Source organism: Podarcis cretensis, assembly GCF_951804945.1.
Source record: "Podarcis cretensis genome assembly, chromosome: 4".
NCBI classification, from domain to species: Eukaryota; Metazoa; Chordata; class Lepidosauria; order Squamata; family Lacertidae; genus Podarcis; species Podarcis cretensis.
Window position 1 is genome coordinate 30,371,667 of NC_137173.1, and position 25,541 is coordinate 30,397,207.

Here is a 25,541-nt window from a genome sequence, read left to right on the forward strand (position 1 = left end):
ATAAATATAGGTCCCAAGGAGAACATGAAAGAAGCGGGAGGCACAGCTGTGGTTTCCTTACATGGCTATCCCACTGGCAAAAGCCCCCTCTGTGCTTTATCTCACACTCCAGCCATTAACTTTACAAAGGATTCGCTGCCCAGAGATAATGTCTTCAGTAACACTTTGGCATGTCATGATAAGGAACAGTTTGTCTGCTACTCTGTTTGGGGGCGGGAGGGGGGATGTGGGTGGAAGGAGAGATTGGTTTGTCCATACCAGCGAGGCAATGGAGAACAAGAAACAGGCATTTGGAAAAAGCACAAGGCCCACAAAATTCACCAAGAGGAGTTGCGATGCTCACAGTTGATGCTTTCCCTTCCATCCCCACTTGATGTTTTTTTGATGTGATGGTTCTACTCAGAGATAAACTAAATCCTGAGGATTAGCTTAAGCTGCCCCAGCCCCAGCTGTAACTAGCACTGCTGCAGCTGAATCACACCATGCTTTGTCTGCAAAGTGAAATGGCCTGCGAGGAAATCCCTTGGCAAGGTAGGCTAGTTATGGTGGGAGCTGGTATCTGCAGCTCCTGTGGACCCAGCCCCTCTGAAAGTCCCTTGTGCCAATTAGGGATGAGGAGAAATTCAGTTCAGTTTGTGTTTTAATGCAAATGTATACCTAAGTGTGGCATCATGGTTAGAGTGCTGGACTAGGAGCTGGGAGAGCTAGGAAGCTCACAGGGTGGGTTTGGGCCAGTCATTCTCTCTTAGCCTAACCTACCTCACAGGGTTGTGATAAGGATAAAATGGGGAGAGGGAAAACCACACATGCCACCTTGAACTCCATGGAGGAAAGGTTGGACACAAGTAAACTAAAGAAAGCAAATCAATCAATCAATCAATCAATCAATCAATCAATCAATCCATGAACTGAAATGCAGTCATGCTCTGAAATTTGCACTTCTCTGAATTTTGCACTTCTCTGAATTTTGTGTTACAGTTTATCAATGACAGAAATGCATGTGTAACTGCATTTATTGTGAGAAAGTATGCATTGAAATGCATACATCTGTGAAACTCTCATACATAAATACAGAATATCAGGCAAAATTGCACACAAAAATAGGTATAGTAAGAGGGATGTGCAGTAAAATGTTGGTGAATATTCATGAACTTTAAAAAAACGAAACAAATGCACAAATGGTTGCAGAAATGTGGTGAACTAAATTTAAGATTACAAAAAGAAATGGACACATTTGCCCTTCCCTAGTCCCAATGTCCTGTGTCACATCGGTGCCTCGGAAAACACCAGGTCTTTTGAGAGTATAAAATACCTCCTAGACAGTTTGCAGCAGTATCATTTCCAGACAGAGTGTTCCATGGAAGAATATCTCATGCTTTCAGTCAGGTTTCCATTCCCTGCCCTTCTCGTTTTCCCCTGGGGTTGCTGTCCCACCAAAGTCCATAGACACTGCTTTGCAATGAGATTCTCCAGAAAAGTGGGATAAAACAAGCAAACAAAAAAAAAAATCTATAAAAGAATAAAAGAAATGCGCTGCAGTCTAAAGATCTCTTCTTTGGTTCATTGCTGATAAGTCTGGGCCATAAATTTCTGTCTTCAGTCGACAAGTTAAAAGAGTGCTGTTCAGATAAGCATTTGATCAGAATGCTCTTTGAAGTAATCTGAAATGATTTAGGCCTATGCATTTGTTTCTGCTGATATGCTGGTGGTTCTTTTTCATTAGCTTTTTTTTTGGGGGGGGGGAATCTTACACTATTTTATTTGTTTAGTATGTTTTAAAAGAACAGCTCTTCTTTATTTATTTACGATATACTTGTATCCCACCTTTCCTCTGTGGTACTCAGCGTGATAATTATTGACACCCTGATAACTATTAGCCGCACACTCACTCACATACTCACACACACACAGAGCTTGTATCTTTAAAAAAACCAACCCTGGGTGTTAAATAAAAGGATGCCTTTAACATCACATCTAGTTAGAGGAAGATTGTGTGTGTGTGTGTGTATATGTACTAGGTACAGGGAAGGCTTAATGGGGTTGACACTTCAGTAGATGACCCTCAGTGTCCCTTCCAACTCTACAACTCTAGGATCCTGAGATTCTATGATTCTGTTCCTGACAAGCAATGGCTTGGGGATTGCTCTTCCAACTTCCTCCTTTCCTGTGTCACAGGTCCAAGGAGATTGAGGCTGTAGGCTGCAATGGAGACGCAGCTTTCCTGGAGGTGCGAGTCCAGCAGCTGGTGTTTGAGTTCATACTGAACCATGTGGGCGAAATCTTCAGTGACAACATCCCTGCCAAACCGAAGGAAAATGAGGGTGAGTCCTTCTGAGCTAATCCTTCCGTGTCAGAAATGACCAATTCCACATCCACAAGAAGCCACCCAGAGAACATTATGTTGATGGGGCAGCATGCAAACAGTCTTGATTAAAAAATAATAATACAGGCATTTATTTCTTTATTTTAGATTTCTTACCCGCTCTTTCCCATTGGGTCCCAGGGTGGGTTACAACCATAAAATACACAAATATTTTTTTAAAAAACTAGATGAAACAGTTTTTTACAGCCATGAAATAAGAAAAGTGTAAAAAGTGATTAAAAAGCAAGTCTACATGCTTTTTACATATAGTCTACATATAAAAAGAGTTGTATTTAGTTGCAATGCAGATACTGAGTGGGATAAAGAGCTCCACTTAGAAGTCTTATTGAAAGAGGAAAGTCTTCAACAGGCACCAAAAAGGCAACAGAGATGACACCCATCTAATATGTATCATATTACATAGTATGGTGGCACCCAAAGGAGAGCTGCCACCATACTAACCGTTGCCTTGAGTAGCAAATTAAAATGGCTTTTGTGTGATGGCCCTAATAGCATCTAAACAGACCCTAAGTATACTGTAGTTGTTGTTTTAAATTTACAGCCCATCGTTAAATTTATAGGCCTTGGCAACCTTGGCTTGGTACAGTCTGCTGTTTTCCTCCTAATTCCAACTGGTCTTTGTTCCCTTATGTGTTGCTTGTTTCCACCCTTTATTATTACTGTAGGGGTGGGAAGCCTCCCCAACATATGCCTATGGCCACACTGACCACTGGCATGTGCCCCTGTCGCCACCCCCAGAAGCATCTGAATAATGTCCTTCCCTACGTTTTTCTGCAAGGGAAGTTTAGGGGGGTGTTTGCTTTTCCTATTTATCAGTGACTGCTGTTGTTGTTAGAAGGGACACGGGTGGTGCTGTGAGTTAAACCACAGAGCTAGGACTTGCCGATCAGAAGGTCGGTGGTTCGAATCCCCGCGACGGGGTGAGCTCCCGTTGCTCGGTCCCTGCTCCTGCCAACCTAGCAGTTTGAAAGCACGTCAATGTGCAAGTAGATAAATAGGTACTGCTCCGGCAGGAAGGTAAACGGCGTTTCTGTACACTGCTCTGGTTCACCAGAAGCGGCTTAGTCATGCTGGCCACATGACCCAGAAGCTGTATACCAGCTCCCTCGGCCAATAAAACGAGATGAGCACTGCAACCCCAGAGTCGGTCACAACTGGACCTAATGGTCAGGGGTCCCTTTATCTTTACCTTTACTGTTGTTGTTAGTGAGAAGTGCTAAAGTACCAGCTCTGGAAAATGGCCTCCAGCGGACTTTGGCCTTATTCACACTTCCTCTTGTCGCACTGCTTTCACCCGGGGGAAACTGCTCTTTAGCCCTTAGTCAAAGCAAACAGCAATTCAGGTTTTCTCTGGATTGACGTTTGCTTTGATTTAGCACTAAAGAACAGGTTTTCCCTGAGAAATTAGTGGGGCAAGGGGAAAACCACATGGACCCATGCTTGGAAAGTGCTTTCTAGGCACAAGACAAGTGGAAGTGTGGATGAGACCTCCCCCTCCCGCCGCCCCCCAGTTCCAGACCTGGCATTTTGACACTTCCTGCTATCAAGAGTTGTCATTTCTTAAATAGGAAAAGAGGCAGCAATTTTCAGAACAAATCCCCTGAAGTGATTGGGAGGGGAGGAGAAAGTTCATTCATCTCAAAGGTCGGAGCTGGAGCTGAGCCGTCCTAAAGTTCAGTTCAGCAGGGATCTTCAGGCCTCATATTTAGAAGATACGTGCCAAAGCACTATGGAGTCTGGCTCGTGACCAAGGACCTGCTGGGGTGGAAGGCAGGGGCAATGGATTAGATTGCTATGTAAGAGGAGAATTCAACCAACAAGCACGCTCCCAAAAGATGTTTTCGCTGGAAGGGTTCAATCAGAAAAGAAAACGCTTGAGGGGCCCACTGAGGACCTTCCGCTCTCCTGCTCCGCCACCCTCAAACCAGGCTGGGCTCTGCAATTTCCTATCCCTGTCGCTTTCCAGAGAACAAGCCCATTATGAAGAGCTTGACGCTGCCCTCCACCTCTCTGCCAATGAAGCTGGTGAGTCTGGAAGAAGCACAGGCCCGGAGCCTTTCTGCCTGCCATCCTGCCCGCAAAGAGCGGAGGGAGAACAGTTTGCCAGAAATCGTTCCAGTCACAGGCTCCTTCTTCCACACCGTCCTTGACCTACCTGACAGCAAGTAAGTGGCTCCATCTCTCCCTTATCTGAAAGCTGGACTCAAAAGCTGGACTAGGCTTCCCCTTGTCAAGTGAAGTGGAGACCAGAGCCTCTTCTAGCCAAGCAGTGTTCCCTGTGATCCTCCGTGGCCCTTCCAGTTGTTTTCCATTCTTTGTTGCTTATCGGTGGAGACTTGGGGCATTATGGATGCAAAGCATGTGTGTCACTATTGAGCTATGGCTCCCCACCAGTGTAAATGTCTCTTACTAGTCAGGAAAAAAAGAGACGAATATAGGCTTGTTTTGGAGAAATGGCTTTTCCCACTTTCCTTCATTTACAAGTTTTGATCAACGTGAGCTGAATGGCAATCGGTTCTTGAGACGTCTGTTGTAAGAGAGCCACCTGCTGGTGACCTGCCCCAATGACACATGCGGTGTCCATCTCTGCCTCTCTCTCTCTGCCTCTCTCTCTTTCTCTCTCCTTACTGTACCTCACATTTGTTCTTGTATGTGAAGAGCAGCTGAGAGGCCTACTTCTCATTCCGGGTGCACAATGCGGAGACTCTTGCAAGATGGCAGAAGTGCTAACGTGAGCCTTATGTCATCCGGCCTCCGTGGAGTTGTCAGCACTGCTTTCAAGTTACTTAAATTACTGTGCCTAGGGTATTCAATCAAATCTGTGGTGTGCAATAACTTACAGCCGCTGCATAACAACATCTTTGTAAGACCATCACAGGAAACTTATTAATCCAAAGAAGCATTAGCTTGAATGAGAGGCTGTGATGGATTTAGTCCTGAGAGGCCTGAGGTCATTTCACCTTATTTTGTGTGTTACATTTCTATCCTGCCTTTCCTGCAAGTTGCTCAAGGTGGCAAACATGGTTCTCCCTCTCTCCAGTTTATCCTCACAATAACCCCGTGAGGTAGTATAGGGAAAGTGACTGGCCTTGAATTGAAGAGACCAGTTGCCCCATGGGAAGGAAAAAAGAGAGCGAGGCAGGCAGAGAAAACATCAGGGCCTGCTCCAGTTAGACTCTCCTTCCTCCCACACGGCCAGCTAAGCATTGTACAGTGGTACCTCAGGTTACAAATGCTTCAGGTTACAGACTCCGCTAACCCAGGAATAATACCTCAGATTAAGAACTTTACATCAGGATGAGAACAGAAATCGCGCAGTGGTACCTCAGGTTAAGAACAGTTTCAGGTTAAGAACGGACCTTCAGAACGAATTAAATTCTTAACCCAAGGTACCACTGTATATCAAAACAGAACTGTAGAGTTGGAAGGGACCCTGAGGGTCATCTAATCCAATGCCCTGCAATGCAAGAATCTCAAGTATCCATGGCAGAGGCCACCCAATCTCTACTTAAAAACCTCCAGTGAAGGAAAGTCCACCACCTTCAGGGGGAATCTTCCCCACTGTGAATGTTAATAATCGGTATGTTGTAAAATATCTTAGCAACTACACATACATTATCGTAGAAATCCTTATGGAACGTCTTGGCAACTTGTGAAAAGGGATTTAAGGAGGTTCTGGTTTCTGTTCCGCCCCGTATTCGGTGCATGCAGCTGTGTTTCTGTGCCACAGCAATTTGGCTTCAGACAAAAACGACACTATTCCACTCGCTGTCCACTGTGCCAAAATTCTACATAATTTGTTGCATTATCATTACCTCATTCAGCGCCATTCATTTCAGTGCAAAGGAAACACAGGGCAAATGGGGGACAGGAGAAAGTCACCAACAACGTATCGCTTGCAAACTACAATTGATTTTTGTTCCAGACATGGAACGAATAAGTGAATGCCAGCAATTCCTGCTCCTGTTTTTGTCAGAATTCTCCAATATCTCTGCTGGTGACCCAGCAAACTGAATGCAGCCCATCAGCAATGTGTTCTGTGTGCACGGCCCCTGCAGGCAGCAAAAACAGGAGGGTTATTGAGAGTTCCTATGTGCCACTAATATATATATATATATATATATATATTAGTGCCTTCATGTTACATAGCCCTGCCTTCATGTTACATAGCCCTGCCTTATGACAAACAGCCCTGCGGTGTCAACTCCAAATGTTAGAAAAACCTGAATCCAGGAACCAGAATAAAATATGCTGCCCTGAGCAATTTTGGAGGAAGGTGCAGGGTGTAAATCTAATAAAGAATAATAATAGATATAGTATGCAAATGTGTGCAATATGTGTGTGAGAGAGACATTCTTGATGCCCTGATGTAATATTAAAGCTTGAATTTTTTAAAGCTGCTGATGCCTATTTCTGATTGAAAATGATGGGGCCAGTTGGGCTCTACTCTTCCCTATATAAGACAATGAATATATATATATATATATATATAGAGAGAGAGAGAGAGAGAGAGCAAAGGTTTGCATGTTTGAATGCAATAAATAAAAAATGGAATGCAGGCAGCTGCAAGACAAATACATTGAGCCTACTTGCTTTTCATAGAAATCATACTAAATTTCTCTTCCAGGAGAAAGTTATCCACAAAATCCAAGAAGTGGAAGTCAATATTCAACCTGGGCCGGTCTGGATCAGAAGCCAAGACCAAACTGAGTCGAAATGGGAGTGTGTTTGTCCGAGGACAGAAGCTCTCTGGTAAGGATTGTTTGTGGCCCTTGCTGAAGGGACGTGTCTTTCCTCCATTAGCTCAGCCTTGCCTCTCCTCCTTTGTGTAGTACAGAAATGTTCCACCACATTGCAAGGGGGCATTCATGCTAATAAAGCTCGAAGGATTTCAGAGATGGCATGAAAGACTTTTGAAGGGAGCAGAGGGGAGATCGCATATTTAACCTCATGCGTCATACGGAGGATCACTTCAGTGGGACAATGAGAGGCAGTCATAGCAAAAGACTCTGAATACGCCCCATTATAGTACTGGGGTGAACATGCATCTCTTCAACCAGCTACATGCAAACAGCTAGAGGGGTCAAATATTTGTGCCAGAGCTCTGTTACTAGGAATATGTATCTGCCAGTCATTTTAGCAAGGATTGGTCCCAAAATATACTGGGAAAGGTTGGTGGAGTCTGCACTTTGTATTGATTTGTGCTCCTGATTAGAGATCTACTTACGGGAAAATTAACATCTCATTAAAGCTATACTAGGTCCCCTACATTGTCCCTTGAGATGAAATAGCAAAGAGACACAACTGATACTATCTGCATGTTTGCAGTTACAGATATGTGTCCAAACAGAAGCTGCCAAACTCTTTGAATGGCGAACTATGCACAATTATGCAAGTTTGAGAATTAGTGGTTTGGAAAAACCCTATAAAAATTCACTTGTATTTGGGCAGATAAACATGCCAAACATGTAATGCCCCTTTTCAGCAAGGTAGGAAAATAACTGTGGAAATAATAGGAAAGAGTTCATACTTCCCTAGTCTGACATTTTTAGCTTCAAATCACAGATGAAGCTGCTCTGAGTTTTCCCTGGAGAATAAACCCTTTTCTACATTGCGGCTGCACTTGGAAAAGTTAGTTTCCATGTAATTGCACCGTATTCTGGAGTTACACTTCAATCTCCCAAAAACCCAGAGCACTAAATTAAGTGTGTTATAACCTTTCTTTCTGCAGAAAAAGTCACCATTCGGCCAGCTAAAAGCATGGACTCCTTGTGTTCACTTCCAGTAGAAGGTGAGATTTTGTTGGCATGCATGTGAGAGGTTGCTACAGCTGTCTTTGTGGGGTTTTTTAATGTATATGTTTGTTCACAATAATAGATTTGTTTATTTAATATCCCAAGAGTTTTGCATGCTCTTGTGTGTATGTGAATGTGTTTCTGTTCACAGAATCAGAGGCTTGGAAGGCCACCAAACGACAGCCAGTCCAATCCCAGCCAGAGACAGTGTGGGGCCAACCCCTTGCCTCCCCTCCTGCTCGTCACCCAACCAGCTTGCAGCAATTAAAAAGCAACACATTTGTATAATAAAAATACAAGAAAGCAGGACAGAACACAATTCCAAAAAATCTTCTGCAATCTAACATGCCGGGGCAAATAGGAAGGCGCTAAATGGTTTGCCATGCCAGTGCTAGATGAGCCTAGAGGGAGGGCATTCCAAAAATGGGGCACCAACACAGAAAAGGCCCTCTTTTCTGTAGAAGTGTAGTGTAAAGGGACCCCTGACCATTAAGTCCAGTCACGGATGACTCTGGGGTTGTGGCGCTCATCTTGTTTTACTGGCCGAGGGAGCCTGCTTCTGGGTTATGTGGCCAGCATGACTAAGCTGCATCTGGCGAACCAGAGCAATGTACGGAAACACCGTTTACCTTCCTGCCAGAGCGGTACCTATTTATCTACTTGCACTTTGACATGCTTTCAAACTGCTAGGTTGGCAGGAGCAGGGACCGAGCAATGGGAGCTCACCCCGTCGCGGGGATTCCAACCACCAACTTTCTGATAGGCAAGCCCTAGGCTCTGTGGTTTAGACCACAGCGCCACCCGCGTCCCATAGAAGTGTAGTGTACCTTTACTAAAAAGGGAACTATGAGCAAGGCCTTAAGGCATGGGGAGGCTGCTATGGGAAGAGGCACTCCCTGGGATATTTAAGTCCTATGCCATTTAGGGCTTTTAAAGGTAGCTACCAGCACCTTAACTCGGGCTTGGAAATAAAGAGTCAGTGCAGATCTTTCAAAATAGGTATCCCCTCAATCAAAACCAGGGTCTCTGGGCTGTACTACCCAGAAGTAAAATTCCTTCCTCTTCCAAATAATGGAAGGACCTTTCCTACCATGGGCAACTGGCCATTGGCCATCGTAGGAAAGGGAATGTTGGTCTTGATACCCCTTTAATCTGTTCTGGCTGGGGCTGTATCTTCTCAGTCACTATGAACTTGGGAAACTCTTCATAAGAGAGGCTTCTTCAGTGACTAAACCTTTGAAGAAGGACCCAGAAGAACTCTGGCTGATGGCTCTTGCCCTGTCTTCCCCAGATGTGCTTGGAATAAGAGGGTACCTTTGGCAATACTCTGTGGCTTTGCTCTCTCTCTCTCTTCTGCAGGAGATGGTGAGAAGGGCCACTTCAAGCGTACCGTCGTGGCTGGAGGGTTCTTCGTTCCAGTGATGAAACCACGGACAGGGGGCCCAAGCAGCTCATCGGACCTCAGCAAACAGGAGAGCGAATGGGATCCAAAGGGTGCTGTGAAAGGAGCAGAAGGAGGTTTGGAGGATGGTGGGCAGAACGATGCCGCCCGGTCTACTCATGTCAGACCACTTCCTGAGCAACTGAAAGTGTTCCGTGCCATAGAAGACCCGGAGAATGAGCAAACGTCTCCAAAGATGTGCCGTATGTTTTACACTTCCAATGATGGGACCGCTAAATCGGGGTTCCACGGGACCCTCTTCCCCCTGGAAGCCTCCCCTCGCCACCAACGCAAAGCCCTGAACATTTCAGAGCCCTTTGCTGTGTCGGTGCCCCTTCGGGTGTCTGCCGTCATCAGTATCAACAGCACCCCTTGCCGCATGCCGGCTAAAGAGAAGCCCGCTTTCTCGAGCCTACAGGAATCTTCTTTCTTGGGGTTGGACAGCACCGCTTCCACAATCCCAGAAGCAGACAGCCACACCAAGCCAGAGCCCGAGTCCAAAGCAGTAGAAGGTAAGCTTATACGAAGGCTGCAGCAATTTGAGCAGAGAACTTGATCCTGGAAAGGAACAGCTGGATGCAACTGAAGGAGCTTGTCCACCCCCATCGTTCAGCCCAGACACTGAGGTCCAGCTCCGAGGGCCTCCTAGCAGTTCTCTCCCTGCAAGAAGTGAGGTTGCAGGGAACCAGGCAGAGGTCCTTCTCGGTAGAGGAGTCTGCCCTGTGGAACGCCCTCCTATCAGTTGTCAAGGAAATAAACAACTATCCAACTTTTAGAAGACATCTGAAGGCAACCCTGTTTAGGGAAGTTTTTAATGTTTGATGTTTTATCATGCTTTTAATATTCTGTTGGGAGCTGCCCAGAGTGGCTGGAGAAACCCAGTCGGATGTGCGGGGTATTGTTATTATTAATAATAATAATAATAATAATAATAATAATAATAATAATAATAAATTATTCATTCATTCATTCATTCATTCCTTCCCACATAGTCATTAAAGGACTTTGAAAAGCATACTAAGAGAAATGGTTAAATCACAATGTCTGAAATAAGGATGGAGCTATGTAGAGGCATTGACTGGCTTCATGGTTTTTCCCACGTCATGATTTTTGCTGGTTACAGATAGGTAGCCATGTTGGCCTGCCATAGTCAAAACAAAATAAAAAAATTCCTTCTAGTAGCACCTTAAAGACCAGCTAAGTTAGTTCTTGGTATGAGCTTTCATGTGCATGCACACTTCTTCAGATACACTGAAACAGAAGTCACCAGACCCTTCTATATAGTGAGAAGGTGGGGAGGGGTATTACTCAGAAGGGTGGTGGGGTTGGGTGATTGGCAGATAGCTGTGATGAGCCTGTTGACGACTCTTGACGACTGCAATAGGTCTTACAGGAAAAAGCAAGGGGTGAGAAGGTGAAAAATGGCTTTGTCATGTATAATGAGATAAGAATCCAATGTCTTTGTTCAGACCAGGTCTCTCCATGGTTTTAAGTTTGGTAATAAGTTGCAATTCAGCAGCTTCTCTTTCCAGTCTATTTCTGAAATTCCTTTGTAATAGAACAGCTACTTTGAGATCTTAGAGATTTAGAACAACGTTTCCTAAACTCCTACCCACTCATACCTCTCTTGTACCTGCGATACATTGACGATATTTTTATCATCTGGACACATGGTCAACAGACCCTGGACACCTTCCACCAGAAATTCAATGATTTTCACCCCACAATCAACTTAACAATGAATCAATCTATGCAAGAAATACATTTTTTGGACACTACTATAAAAATACAGGATGGGCGCATAGACACCACCTTATACCGTAAACCAACTGACCGACAAACATATCTACATGCCTCTAGCTACCATCCCAAACATACCAAACAGTCCATTGTATATAGCCAGGCACTACGTTACAGCCGCATCTGTTCCAATTCTACAGACAGAGACTCTCACCTAAGAGATCTACAGCAAACCTTTTTAGTACTAAAATACCCAGCAGATGAAGTTAGACAACAGATCAACAGAGCCAGACTGATACCCAGAGAGAACTTGCTGCAAGACAGACCCAAAAAAGAAAATAACAGAACACCTCTAGTCATCACATACAGCTCCCAAGTTAAAACAGTACAACGCATCATCAGAGATCTACAACCTCTCCTGGAGAATGACAGTTCTCTTTCTCAAGCTCTGGGAGGAAGACCTTTCATTGCCTACAGACAGCCACCCAATCTTAAACAACTCCTAATCCACAATAATACTACAACAAGACTTAACACGGACACTGGCACCAGAGCCTGCAATAAACCCAGATGCCAACTTTGCTGCCACATACACCCGGACAACATCATTACTGGCCCCAACAACATCACACATACCATCTCGGGACTATTTAATTGCTCATCGTCTAACATTGTGTATGCCATCAAATGCCAACAGTGTCCTTCAGCTCTCTATATTGGACAAACAGGCCAAACCTTACGCCAAAGAATAAACGGACATAAATCTGACATCAGGAACCACAAGACAGAGAAACCAGTAGGAGAACACTTCAATCTCCCAGGACATTCTATACAAGATCTCAAAGTAGCTGTTCTATTACAAAGGAATTTCAGAAATAGACTGGAAAGAGAAGCTGCTGAATTGCAACTTATTACCAAACTTAAAACCATGGAGAGACCTGGTCTGAACAAAGACATTGGATTCTTATCTCATTATACATGACAAAGCCATTTTTCACCTTCTCACCCCTTGCTTTTTCCTGTAAGACCTATTGCAGTCGTCAAGAGTTGTCAACAGGCTCATCACAGCTATCTGCCAATCACCCAACCCCACCACCCTTCTGAGTAATACCCCTCCCCACCTTCTCACTATATAGAAGGGTCTGGTGACTTCTGTTTCAGTGTATCTGAAGAAGTGTGCATGCACACGAAAGCTCATACCAAGAACTAACTTAGTTGGTCTTTAAGGTGCTACTAGAAGGAATTTTTTTATTTTGTTATGATTTTTGCTGGTGCCTGCTCTTGTGATTTGCTGCCCCCTGTAGGAGGCAGAGGAGAGCTTAGCCAGCAGAGTTAACAGGGGCTGCAGTAATTGAGAGAAGCATTGGTTGGCTTCACAGTTTTTCCCACATTGTGATTTTTGCATAGCATGTGCACGCACGCACACACACACACACACACCATGATTAAGTGATATATTCCCAGGTCAATATGGACTTCAAACTGGGTTTGTACAATATGTCGATACATTGCCCAGCCCTAGTGTTTACAGACTGTGTTGTGCAGCACCCACACAACGTTGGCATCAAAATGTCAGTCCATATTCCCACCTCCACCACATTTAATCCAGATTCTCCTTTTCCAGGGGAAATCCAATAAGGAAAACTGAGCCATTGGTAGTGACCCTCCAAGCAGCTTGCAAATTAAGCCCCTGTCTGGAAGAACCCTGTGCTATGAATGTACAGATGTCTCTTGTGAAACACATCACTGAACAGAACACTCAGTTCAAAAGAGGTTCAATAGACCCAACCCACTTATTTAGGAACACTCACCCATTGAAATTAATGAGATTTATTTCTGAATAGACATAAGTGTTCTTAAGCCCATTGAAATCATGGTTAGCTCTCATGTAGGCATGTGGCTGCCTTGGCTATTTCAAAATTTTATTTGCATAAATCTATTTTTCTTTTTTTAGTCTATTTTGAACTTATTGCAGTAAAAATAAGGGAAAGAGGGGGAAAGTGTGGAGCTATTGAGAGAAGCCCATGCTGAAAGCTCAGGCCACCTTGTGACCATTTTCACCTTTTGCTTACACCATTTCTGGGTCCACCACCCCCATCCCAATGAAGTTTTTAAAGCTCATCTTTTTGCTTCTGATACAGATACTATTACTGAAGAACCAACAACAGCCAACAAGCTGGAGTCCACAAATGGCTCTCAGTCAACAATGAAAACTTGGGAGGCAAAGAGCAATGACAGCAGCTGCAGCCAAGATCCAGAAGATAAGCAGTCACTGGAACCAAAGCAGCAAGTCAAGATCCCAACAAGCCAGCCACAGGCAGGCCAAGCAAGCCAGGACCAACCAGAGATGAAGGACAAGCCAGAGCAAGGCTGTTGGATGCAGGAAGAGACAAGGGATAAAGTGGAGAACACCTCGTTTTTAAAGGAGCAGGTAAGAAGAAGGTGTTGAAACTAGGGGTGGGACAGTTTTCAGATTCCCATTTTCCCACTCTTAAATTCAGCTCCTGACATTTCACATCCTTTTGTGGCGGGGGGGGGGGGGGGTTATGTCCTCCTGAAAATTCATTGTACAGTGGTACCTCAGGTTACGTACTTAATTCGTTCCGGAGGTCCGTTCTTAACCTGAAACTGTTCTTAACCTGAAGCACCACTTTAGCTAATGGGGCCTCCCGCTGCAGCCGTGCTGCCGGAACACGATTTCTGTTCTCATCCTGAAGCAAAGTTCTTAACCCGAGGTACTATTTCTGGGTTAGTGGAGTCTGTAACCTGAAGCGTATGTAACCTGAAGCTTCTGTAACCCAAGGTACCACTGTATTTTAATGTACATTTCTCTCATTTTTAATACGATTTTGCCAGTTATATGCACATTTTTGCAGGGACCTTTCCCTGATATGTGTATCTTTGTGCCCTTTTAGTATACAGTGGTACCTCTGGTTATGAACGCTTCTGGTTAAACACGCTTCGGGTTACGAGCTCCTCTAACCCTGAAGTAGCTGCTCCTGGTTGCGAACTTTGCCTGGGATGTAAGTGGAAATCACGTGCCAGAAGCGTGCACGCAGTGGGAGGCCCCGTTAGCGAAAGCGCACCTCAGGATAAGAATGGTTTCAGCTTAAGAATGGACCTCCGGAACAAATTAACCAGAGGTAGACATTTTGTTGGAGAACAAAATGCACAAAATTTGTACAGTGCAAGATTCAGAGAACTGCGAATTTCAAAGGATAGCTGTGTTTTGGCTCACGTATTTTTGTGGGAAAATGTACATTAGATAGACTTGCCTTAAAATGCAAGCTAAACCAAAATCCCCTCCCTCTCCCCTTGCTGAAGCCCACCCCAGCCCCTCCAGCTGGTGGCACAGCAATAAAACTGCCTGTACATTTGCAAAGCTAAGCAGGATCTGATATGGTTGCAAATTGGATGGGGAACTGCGTGTTTGAGATCCCTGCCTTGCAGGGACTTGTACTAGATGACCCTCGGGGTCCCATCCAACTCTATGATTGCATGGTCATCTGAATTGGTTGGGTATTGTCTCACCACTTTGCTAAGAAACTTGTTTTCTCTGCAACTCCCATTGGCAATACCTTCTTTTTTGCATTGTACCACCTTCCACCAAGCGCCTGCCAACTTTATAATTCATTCCTTTTCATGTATCCCTTACTAAGCAGTCCCAGACCTGTCTCCTTTCAGTTAATAAGCCTCCTGGGCTTAAAGTCTTCCTCCAGTGCTCCCTGTTACAATAGCTTTGCTTATCTGATGCTGCCTCCACTCTTTGGATTGCTGTATTGTCCCCGGATGTGGCTTAAAGTCCCATTGAGAAAAACCTCTGGCTGAACCAAGCAGGTCGGGGTCTGGCCAGTGCTTAGAAACTGTTAGCTCACTTGGTAGAGCATGAGACTCTTAATCTCAGGGTTGTGGGTTTGAGCCCCACATTGGGTAAAAAACAAATTCCTGCATTGCAGGGGGTTGCACAAGATGATCCTCATGCTCCCTTTCCAACTCAACAATTCTATGATTTTGCGAATGCCACTTTTGAGTTCCATGGTGGAAGAAAGGGAGGCTATAAATGGAATTGAGCCATTTGTCAATAATTGTGTCTTTAGGTTTTGTGCTTCCAGCTGATCATTTTATTATTATTTGGGAACCAATGCATGTTAATTATCCAGATCAGTCAGCAATGCAACTGTCAGGTGGTTCACACTGCCCTAGCCTAATGTTTGTCTGGAAACTTTGGGTACTGTGTGCACTTCTGGTCGTCTCACATCAACAAGGATATTGTGGATTTGAAAAAGTTTCAAAAATGGGCAACCAAAATGATCCCGCCACTCCCTTATGAGGATGGGTTGCAGGGTTTGGGAGGTTTTAGTTTAGAAAAGAGGCAGGTGAAAAGTTTTTAACATCATAAACAGGTGACTGTGGTGCAATTATTCTCCCAAGCTGCAGAAAAAGGTAGACCAGGATCAGTATATGTGCATTTTGGAGGCTGTGGTGCCCTTTGAAGTAATTTTGGGGGAAATGATTTCAGGGATGTGTGGGTTGCAAAACTTATTCCTACCTCTCCAGAGCTCCCTAACGTGTCTTGCGTTTTTCACATTTGGTTCCAAATAGAGCAGCATAGACAAGTAATTAAGATTTCTACCGTCAGTGGGCATGAACTTCAATTTGTCTGTATTTACTTAATGTGATGTTTGATGCGCCATGTTGTTTTTTAATAGAAAAGGGTAATGCAAAGCCTGAAGGAAATTTGTTTTTCTTTCAGCATGGTACATGCTTTAACTGCTATGCTGCTGTAAATTGCATTTGAAAATCCACATGTTAAAGAATGTCTAGTTTTAACAAGATGGTGTGTGTTCAGGGCCGGCCCTACCATTGGGCGACAGATGCTAGGGATGTGGAATGGTGTTGAAAATCAGTGCTGTGTATGCCACACAGTCTACCCTGCACTCCTTAAGCTAACTTGCTTCCATTAGATTCTATAGAAGATGCTGCCCTATCCAGCATGTTAAAGTAAGATCCAACTGCCAGTCCAGTCAGCTTCTGTACACACAACAGGCACAAGATGGGCACCATCTTGTTTTCCACCTCAGGCCGCAAAATGTCTTGTGCTGGTCTTGCATGCATGATTTAGTCAGGTAGGTAGGTTTTGTACAATGATTAAAAACAACAGAACTGTACCACAGTGACAACCATAATAAGCTTAAAGACAACCCACATTAAATGAAAATACCCTAAGGAGCACAGGACTACATCAAATACTTACATTAAAACCACCAACCACATCACAGGGACGTAAAACCAGATCTTAAAAGACCTGGGAAAACAGAAAAGTCTTCAGACTTCATCTGAAAACAGACTTCATCTGAGCTCCATCTTGAGGAGCACATGAAGAAGGATTTCTCTAGTTTACATGTATATGTGTGTGTAAGTATTTGTGTGCTTCTGTATATGAATGTCTTCATATGTGTAGATTAACTTATTTATTACCCAGAATGCAGCATGTAGGAAAGAATGTGATTGTTTGTGAAGAAAGGGAGAGCAAACTGCCAAGAGAGAGTTTTTCTGATAATGCTGGTTTTATTTTTTATTTTTGTTCAGGTTCATGGCAGTCATTCCAGTGCCTCAATGGGACCTCTGTGGCCAGAAATTCAACAAGAGCTGAAAATTGTTGAATCTGAAGAGGAGCTGCCACTTGCCCTGGAGACAGGCCAGCAACAGCAAGACCTTAAACCCAGTGCTTCACTGATTTCATCCTTGGAAGCAAACAATTTGCCATGCAGTTCTGGGCTGCCTGTGACACCACCTGAAGAAGAAAGCATGGAGAGAAAGCCACCAGTTGCACCTCACATTTATTCATTTAGTGCTCCCTCCAAAGGATCAAAGGACTCACCTGTTTGTGATTCTGAACTATCCTCAAAGCAAGATGGTGCTTCTTCCGCTTCATTAAAACTGGAAAATATCCCTTGTGGGAAACCTTGTCCAAAGGACTGTTTAGAAACAGAGAACATCAGGTGTGTCCATCCATCTCAGCCCGATGACTGGAAACTTCCATCAGATCTACAAGAAAACATGGCTCTTTTGAGAGATGAGTCTTCGTTTGCTGAAGAAAAGCGTCTAGACCAACCAGAGTGGGAAAGTAGCAAATGGCTTCTTCACGGGGAGAAGGAAGGTGCTGCTGTGACCCAGGCAGCAAAAAATGATCAAGTGCTTTTAGAGAGCCGAGGCCTACAGAGTTCAGTTGCCTTAAGTGGAGTTGGAGCCCACCAGCTCAAGGAATGTAAACTGAAGAATCAAGCGCGAGACCCTCTTGACCACCAAGAGGAAGATACATGGGTGGACCATGTTCAGAGCTTAGAGCTGGTGGAGCCGTGGGAAGAGCACCAGTGGGTCACCAGCCCACTCCACTCCCCTACCTTCAAGGACATCCAAGGAAAGGCGCTTCATGAGTTTCAGCCACTGAATCAAGGAGGGACCAGGAGCCATTTCAAGAAGCCATGTTTCAATCGTAGCTTTTCCTTAGACAGTAAAGACTTTGTGAAGAGGCACCGGGCTATCCAGCTGCCTTTTGAGAGCGCAGATGTGGAGCATCTTTGTGGTGACATCCGATTAGGGGTCAAGCAACCCTCACAAACAGAGTGGAGAGAAAGTGATGGAGGAGAAGCCTGGCTGAATTGTCCAGAGGAGCTTTCTAAGCCAGATGAGACAAGCAGGAGACTTCTGAGCCACGAAGCAGGCTTTGCAGCCAGAGAACTGTCATCCAGCCATGACAGGGTCTACCCTGTTGCTCACAAAAAGTCAGGTGAGAAGGAAGCATACGAGGACAAAGAAGACCAGGGATTTTCAAAGCCCGAGTCTCCTTTGCCACAATATAATACTGAGAACAGTTCCTTGAGTTTAAACAGCCCAGAAAAAGATGTACCAAGTATTCAACAGGCTGATAGTCCTGGAACCTCTGCCACAAAAGATCTATGTTCTGTCAAGGAGTCACAGACCGATAAAGGTGAAGACATCCCACGAAAAGGGAGGCCAAGGCCTTCTTCTCTCAATTTGGATTCCGTCCTACCCACAACCAACCTTTTTAATTTTGAGAGTCTTTCTGTGCCCACCCCACCCAGGCACTTCCTGTGTGGGCAAAAAGAAGTTAAGACAAGTGACTCTGTTCCATCACTCCCTGTGACCTGTCCGAGCAAAAACAAAGCTGACCTTTGGGGTTCTCACTTTGACCCCCAAGACGTAGACCTAGACTACATAATGATGGCTCATGCTACCACTGGTCGCCGCAACTCTGCTCCAGTGAGCGTCTCGGCAGTGAGAACCTCTTTCATGGTTAAGATGTGCCAGGCTAGAGCTGTGCCAGTTATACCACCTAAGATTCAATACACACAGGTCCCGCAGCCCCTGCAGACACAGAACCCCAACTGCAGGACGCCAGAGAATAAAGAAACAGATGCCAATGTAGGTCAACGCAAGTCAACTGAAAATGCTCAGGGTCAGTTGCAGCCTCCAAAGAGTCCACCAGTGGAAAGGAAGGGGAAGGAAAATAATAATGCAGCCTTTATAGATTCAACGGCAAGTAGAAAGGCAGAACCATCCTTTGCCAATCACAATTCCACGCAGGATGCACCAGTTTTTCGTCGGAAACGCAGCTCTGAAGGGGAATCTACAGGGGACAATCCCCAGTCCTCAAAAATGGAGAGGTCTTCAGGGGTTTCTAAGCCTTCTTACAGATCTAGGCCAGGAAGACCTCAGAGTCTTATACTATTTAGTCCTCCCTTTCCCATCATGGACCATCCTTCCTCCTCTGCAGACTCCAGAGTGTTGCTTTCTCCCATAAGAAGCCCCTTACAGACCCCTTCTCCAAGTCCCATTTCCAGTGATTTGTCAGGAACAGCTTCAGAGGGGGTCACACTTCGGAACAAGATGACCATTCCAAAGAATGGCCAAAGACTAGAGACTTCCACAAGCTGCTTCTACCAACCCCAGAGGAGGTCTGTGATTCTGGATGGTAGAAGCGGGAGACAGATAGAATAAGGCCCATTCCCTTCACCTCTCTTCCCTGGTGGATGAGATAGGGTGGTCACACGGAGAACTATGATTATTGTTAAACCCATACTACTCAAAAAGTACTTCCTTTGTCGTTTCCAACAATCCCTTATTTTACTGATTGTCACTTTGATGACTGATAGAATGTTTAGTTGATTTGACCTTGAGTCCACCTTGGCAAAAGGTGTGCCAATGAAAGCAAAATTATGTGGAAAGAAAATAAGAGATCAATCCTTGTTATGTTAGCCAAAGCTACCCCCTCCAGACTCTTCCTCGACTTTTAGCTTTCCAGCAACAGAGAACAATCACAAGAATCATCTCAGCAACTAATGTTCCGTTCCTCACCGTGTTCCTGAAATGGCTTCCTTGTTGATCTTGATTTGTTGTATTCCTGGGGGTTCCAGTCCACATCTGTATTAAAAGCTTATAGGCTTTCCCTTCCCTTTGTACTTGTTTATGCACAGACTTACTGTACTGAGAGTTACCGGTATGTGCTCAATGGGCACTCAGCTAAGTGGTTTAAGAGGAATGGTGATGCATTTGAGCTAAAGCTTTCTTCAATAGGCTGCCATTGCCATTAAGCACCTGTTTGTGTCTACAGTCCTATTCCCCTAGCACCTGTTTCTTCATAATTTTTGATAATTTAGAGCTAACTGCAGAGTTCTTATATTAATTGTCTACAAGGATTTGTACAAATAGCCATATAAGCTACCTGCTGGCACACAGTGATTGGCAGAGTTAGCGACCCGGTAGCCGGGACAGTCCCACCACTGTGCTGTCTCTATTGACCCTATCCAAAAAGCACTGCATTTCCACCCTCCTGCTAGTCTTTCTGCAGTATCAGGCGCAGGTCTTGGTAGCTGCTGAAGCAAGGGATGGACAGAGCAGTCGCAATAAGTTGCAACCTAACCGCATTTCTTGTATTTTCATAGTGTGCTGCTCTTTATTTGAAGACATCACAGCGTGGTTTTTCTTCTCTCTTTCAAGAAGTGTTGCTGCTGCTTGCTCAAAATAAGCTTGTTCTTTAAGCTGCCACTCAGTCTGCATAATCAGGACTGTAGGTGGCGAGAAACAGTTGTAGGATCTGATTAGTGAAGAAATCCCCATGCTAATTCGCAATTGTGAGTCACTAAGTTGGAACTGGGAGCCTTGAAAACATCTGAAAGCCGGGCGAATTAAAAACGTTACATTTTGTTTTCTCATAGATCAGGGCCCAGGTCACAACATTGCATTTTTGAGTTACATTTTCCCAGGGTGCATTTAGGTTGGCTACAGGCAGTAAAAATGTAGATAAGCTATGTTGTAGTGAGTGTTGGCATGCAAAATGGAAGTGGCGGCACGATGGAGGAGCCTTGCTTGTATTGGAGAGCGGCAGGATTCTGTAGTGACAGGGAGGTGTATGAATTTCTACTGTGATGCATGTGCTTCTTCCTAGAATTTCCAACCCTGATGGTGAAGAACTGAATTTCACAATGGCTGCTTCATGAAACACAATGGGTACCTCTTCTCTGAGGCTCCAGAGATCTAGATGTCCTTTGGGGGGGTACCCTAACTTTGCCTGGCAACAAAAACTTTGTGGGAGCATTTAAAAGATTATGGTAAGAGTAGATTTGAGAGTCCCAGAGCATTGTTTGCCTGTTTCTACAGAAGGAAAGGTCTGTGCTGCCTTTCCTTTTTGCTTATTTTTATGAAAATGATCTTCTTGGCTTGACCATAAAGAGACTCGGCTAAACAATTACTAGGTATTGTGGCTTTTTAGATTGATCCACAAGGTAACTCAAGTTTGTTTGTGCATAGAGCAAAAATGAGGGGGCATCTGCTAGGGGTTTTGTATCCTCCAGTTTGTCTGGGCCACACTATGCTGCTTATGAGATCTGGGAAAGAGGGTGAAGAAGAGATGGAATTGTTTGGTTTTTGTTGCTGTTGTTTCTTGTAGCTTAAGTAGTATCATGAGGTTGTGCTCTTTGGTAGAAATAAGGAAGGATCAGTGTAGGAGTGAAACAGGTGGTCTGAACAGAGGGAAGTAGGTTAGTTTATAATTCCACTATCTGAATAGCGGGAAGAGTTCACTGGTTCAAATTGTGGCAGAAGAGTTACTTATCTAAATGAGAAGAGAGGTAGTGCAAAACTCATCTGGTTGGAAGGAATCGTCCCTTCGTCTAATCCAAAGGTAGCCAGCATTGTACCCTCCTTATGTTGTTGGACTCAACTCCCATCATCCCTGGTTATTGGCCATGCTGACAGGGGCTGATGGGAGTTGTAGTCCATTAACACCTGCAGTGCACCACCTTGGCTAAACGAAACCTAAGACTTGCATAAAACCTAGAGCACTGACTGTTTTGCCAAGAGCAGAGAAGTTTCCCAAAGCAGTTTTTCTGTATGTTAAAATGCTTTTGAGTATTTCGGTTAAGAAAATGCAGAAGGGTCTGAGCAGCTTCCCACTGACCAATCCCCCCTCCCCTGCCCCACAAAAGTTGCAACCAAAAGTTATAGCTAGCTTTTCCTCTCTTCAGAGTTTTGAAATAGCTGTATTGATTAATATTGCGCTAAATTTATATATAAACAGAACGTATATAAATATATTAAAGTGTAATTAAAAACTAAGAAATTGTCTCCGAGCAGCATTCGTTACACCTGCAAATCTTGGGTGGATCCAATGTACAGAAATGACTTTTTTCATTGAAAACTCCTTATGTGCAAGTTTTCCAAAACTTTTCTATAGAAGGCAAGCAATGGGATCACAAGACCAGCATTTCAATCCCTCTCTCTCTCTGCTCGTCCCTTCTCCTGCATTGCCCTTAATAGCAGTTTGAGCCTACCAAGCAGCTGAGCAGTAATTGAAGTTTATCATCTATTGAATCTATCATCTATATCTATCATCTATTGAAGTTTATCATCAGCAGTTGTATCCTGAAAGGAGAGTGCAAATTATCACGTCTGCACACCAACATTTCCCCCTTCCAGTGGTTCTCTGCAATGAAATGAGAGCACATTTTTCTTAATGGTAGGACAATGTTTGCAATCCACCCAAAAGCTGCAATTTTTTGCCAAGTTCAGTACTCGAGAATGAATATTTATTGATGGCTCAACACAACACTGCAACACATTTGATGGTTCAGGGTTTTCCTTGCCTTCCTTGAGTTCTATAGGAACACAGGAAGCTGCTTCATACCAAGTTAAACTATATGTCCATCCAGTTTAGTATTGTTTACTCTTGCCTGGCAGCAGTTTTATAGGATCCCAGGTTTCACATCACTGCCTTCCTAATATTTGAATGATCACACACACACACACACACACACACACACACACACACACGATGGAGTGAGGAGGGGTAAACTCAAGAGATAAATATATACCTTTATTCCAAGAAAAAGGTGCTCAAACCTATGGCTTATCCACACTTCCTCTTTTCCCACTGCTTTTCCCTGGGGTGAAAACCTTCTCTTTAGTGCTCAATCAGAGCAAACAGCAAATCAGGTTTATCTGGATTAACATTTGCTCTGATTGAGCACTAAAGAGTGGGTTTTCTCTGGGAAAGGAATAGGGCAAGGAGAAAACTGGTCTGACCCATGCTTTCTCGGCACAGAATAAGCAGAAGTGTATAGTTCCTCCTATATCCATTAAATTTAATGTAGGGAGGGGGAGAGAGAGAGAGAGAGAGAGAGAGAGAGAGAGAGAGAGAGAGTCCATCACAGTGCAATGAGGTCTGGAACATGCATGAATGTGTTGTGTTTTCATTGGTAGCCCTGGTGGGTATTGTTTTCATGGTTCATTGTTGTTCCTGTAGGCTATCTGTTTCAGCGCTTTTATTGCTTTGGAGTTTTGCTAAGTCTCAACCATGAGATTAAACTGGAGGTGTTTTTTTTAATTAAAAACAACAACATATGAAATGTGTCCTTGTGGTGTTTGAAGATTACTTATTTGTTGCAATCTCGGCGAACGCAAAGAACTGCTTCTGTTGAAGTCTCTATTATTTGACTAGCTAGCCCAAAGCACCATGGGATTTGGAACTGATCCATCAGTAGTTATATAATACAAGAAAACTGACTCCAGATGTTCAGGAACCCAGCTTTCTTTTTTTTGGGGGGGGGGACGGCGACAAGGTTTGCATGTGCCTGGAATTTGTAAATAAAATAAATGGGTCTGAATCAATTAGCATCTCCCTAGAAATAAACGTGTGTGTGTGTGTGTGTGTGTGTGTGTGTGTGTGGTGTGTGTGTGTTGCATCTTAGGAAATGTAACATTCCAGAAATGCAGCTCCACTTCATTCGGGTGTTTGGAAAAAGTTATTTGTCTATGCAAAGTTAGGCAAGGAAGCACCTCCCCACTCATCCATTTCACTTTTCCTATATTCACCCAACCAAATATATGTGGCACTATCAGAAAACTTTTTCAGAACGAGGGCAATGCTTCTTGTTCTCACTTCTGTTCCGCTTTGTGCCATTGTCATGTAGGCAAATGTAAGAGAATGCAGGCTGATGTGATGCCATCACTCTGCATGCCCCCTGATTGGCTGGGATTTTCCTAGGGAGAACAGATAGCTCTCTGAATGTGAGAAGAAGAGTACTTTAGAACAGAGTTATTAGCCCTGAACAGTGAACAGAATGCTCGGCCACAGAGATGCATTGCGGTTCATTTATTCAGACAGACCTGTGGGCAGGAGTCCGAGAAGGGAAAGTCACTTAATCTGTGTGGCAATTCTGCGGTCCTTTAGAGACAGAGGCTCCTTGTGGTACCCTGACTCCCTCCGTATAGTCCCCTGAAGGAAAATTAGCAGCATGTCATTCGTCACTGTTTCCACAGCAACTTGAATAAATTGAATGCTACATTCTGTGGTAGCTGATCCTCACACCTTTATACAAAGCATGCATCTTGACTGCTGTCACACCAGCTTTTGAATAGGAGTGATTTAGTGCTCTCTAATCTCTTTTTCAGAAGCTGCCTGTTACTTTTCTGAAAACAAATGCATTCATTGGTGTGTTGCTTGTGTGCTTAGATGCAGCGTTGCCACGGGGGTGGGTGGGGAGAGTGTAATTCTACAAAGGCTATTGCCCTGGATTTTGGATGGAAATGCCAGAACTCTGGGACCACACTTGGAGGGTTGGTTTAACCTCCAGCTCCTTCCTGAAATCTTGCCAGCACTGGATTTAGAGTTGCCATGTGATTGGGGGGACAGGACCCTGGCCTGCTCTTGTACTCTTGTCAGATGTAGGACACTGTTAAAGTTCCAAGATTTGAAATGGGCCAGGGCTTCTGTATCAGGGGTGTTAAACCTGTAGCCCTCCAGATGTGGTTGGACTCCCACTCCCATCATCCCTGCCCTTTGGCCATACTGACTGGGGTTGATGGGAGTTGTAGTCCAACAACGTATGGAGAGTCATGCATCGGCTATCAACACCTCCTTTCTTGGGTCCATAGAAGGGGAAATGCCACAAATGCATTGGTGAAAAAGGTTAAACCAGCCGACATTCTTCCTCTCTACACAAGTAATCCTCTCTCTTGTGCTTGGAAATCCTGACATGAGACACAAAAGCAAACAGATGCAGGGTTTTGTAGCTTGTCTACCATTTTCCTGCTCAAAATAGCATCTCATGTTTACAGTAGCTCCAGGTGCAAAAGAAAGTGCCTGACAAGATGACAAGATGTAGGAGATAAATGTGCTGGCTTTGCTGCTGCTATTATATCAGCTGTCATATGGTTCAGGGCAAAAGCTTCAGCACATTCTAAGTTGCAATTTGATTTGATTAGGAAGAAATTAAGTTGAAAGTTTCAGGTATGGAATTCGTAAAGCAAAAAATGGAAACAACAGCTAGGAAATCACAGCTGGACCTATATATACTAGAACTGATGTGAAAAACAGAACTCAGCCTTGGCTTTTAGGTCCCTAATGCTTAGCCACAATAGTTACGCTAATTTTCTCCGATAGAATCTCAGTGACGCTGACAAACCAAGGGACTGCAACACATTCTCTTGGCTTTAGCAAATCTCTGATCCAGAAATATTTAATTCTGTCCATAGGAAAAGAAAAGACCTTAGAACTTCAAAGAAAATACAGCAGCTTCTTAAGAATAAACCATGGGATTAAAGGCAGGGGCAGGGGGGATAAACTAACGTAGCCTGAATAAGGAGCCGTTTCTGAAAGGCA

At 44.2% G+C, this 25,541-nt stretch overlaps 1 protein-coding gene across 1 annotated transcript in view; it reads left to right on the forward strand.

Moving 5' to 3' along the window:
• The window catches only part of ARHGAP31 (Rho GTPase activating protein 31), an 87,577-nt gene extending 64,291 nt beyond the window's left edge, over positions 1-23,286 (forward strand). The window contains exons 6-12 of the mRNA XM_079973320.1: positions 2,176-2,321; positions 4,350-4,548; positions 7,011-7,135; positions 8,115-8,174; positions 9,538-10,131; positions 13,501-13,790; positions 16,949-23,286. Coding sequence (XP_079829446.1) covers positions 2,176-2,321; positions 4,350-4,548; positions 7,011-7,135; positions 8,115-8,174; positions 9,538-10,131; positions 13,501-13,790; positions 16,949-19,381 — 3,847 coding nt within the window. The 3' untranslated portion in view covers positions 19,382-23,286. The remainder of the gene's footprint in view (positions 1-2,175; positions 2,322-4,349; positions 4,549-7,010; positions 7,136-8,114; positions 8,175-9,537; positions 10,132-13,500; positions 13,791-16,948) is intronic.
• The last annotated feature ends 2,255 nt before the right edge of the window (positions 23,287-25,541 follow it).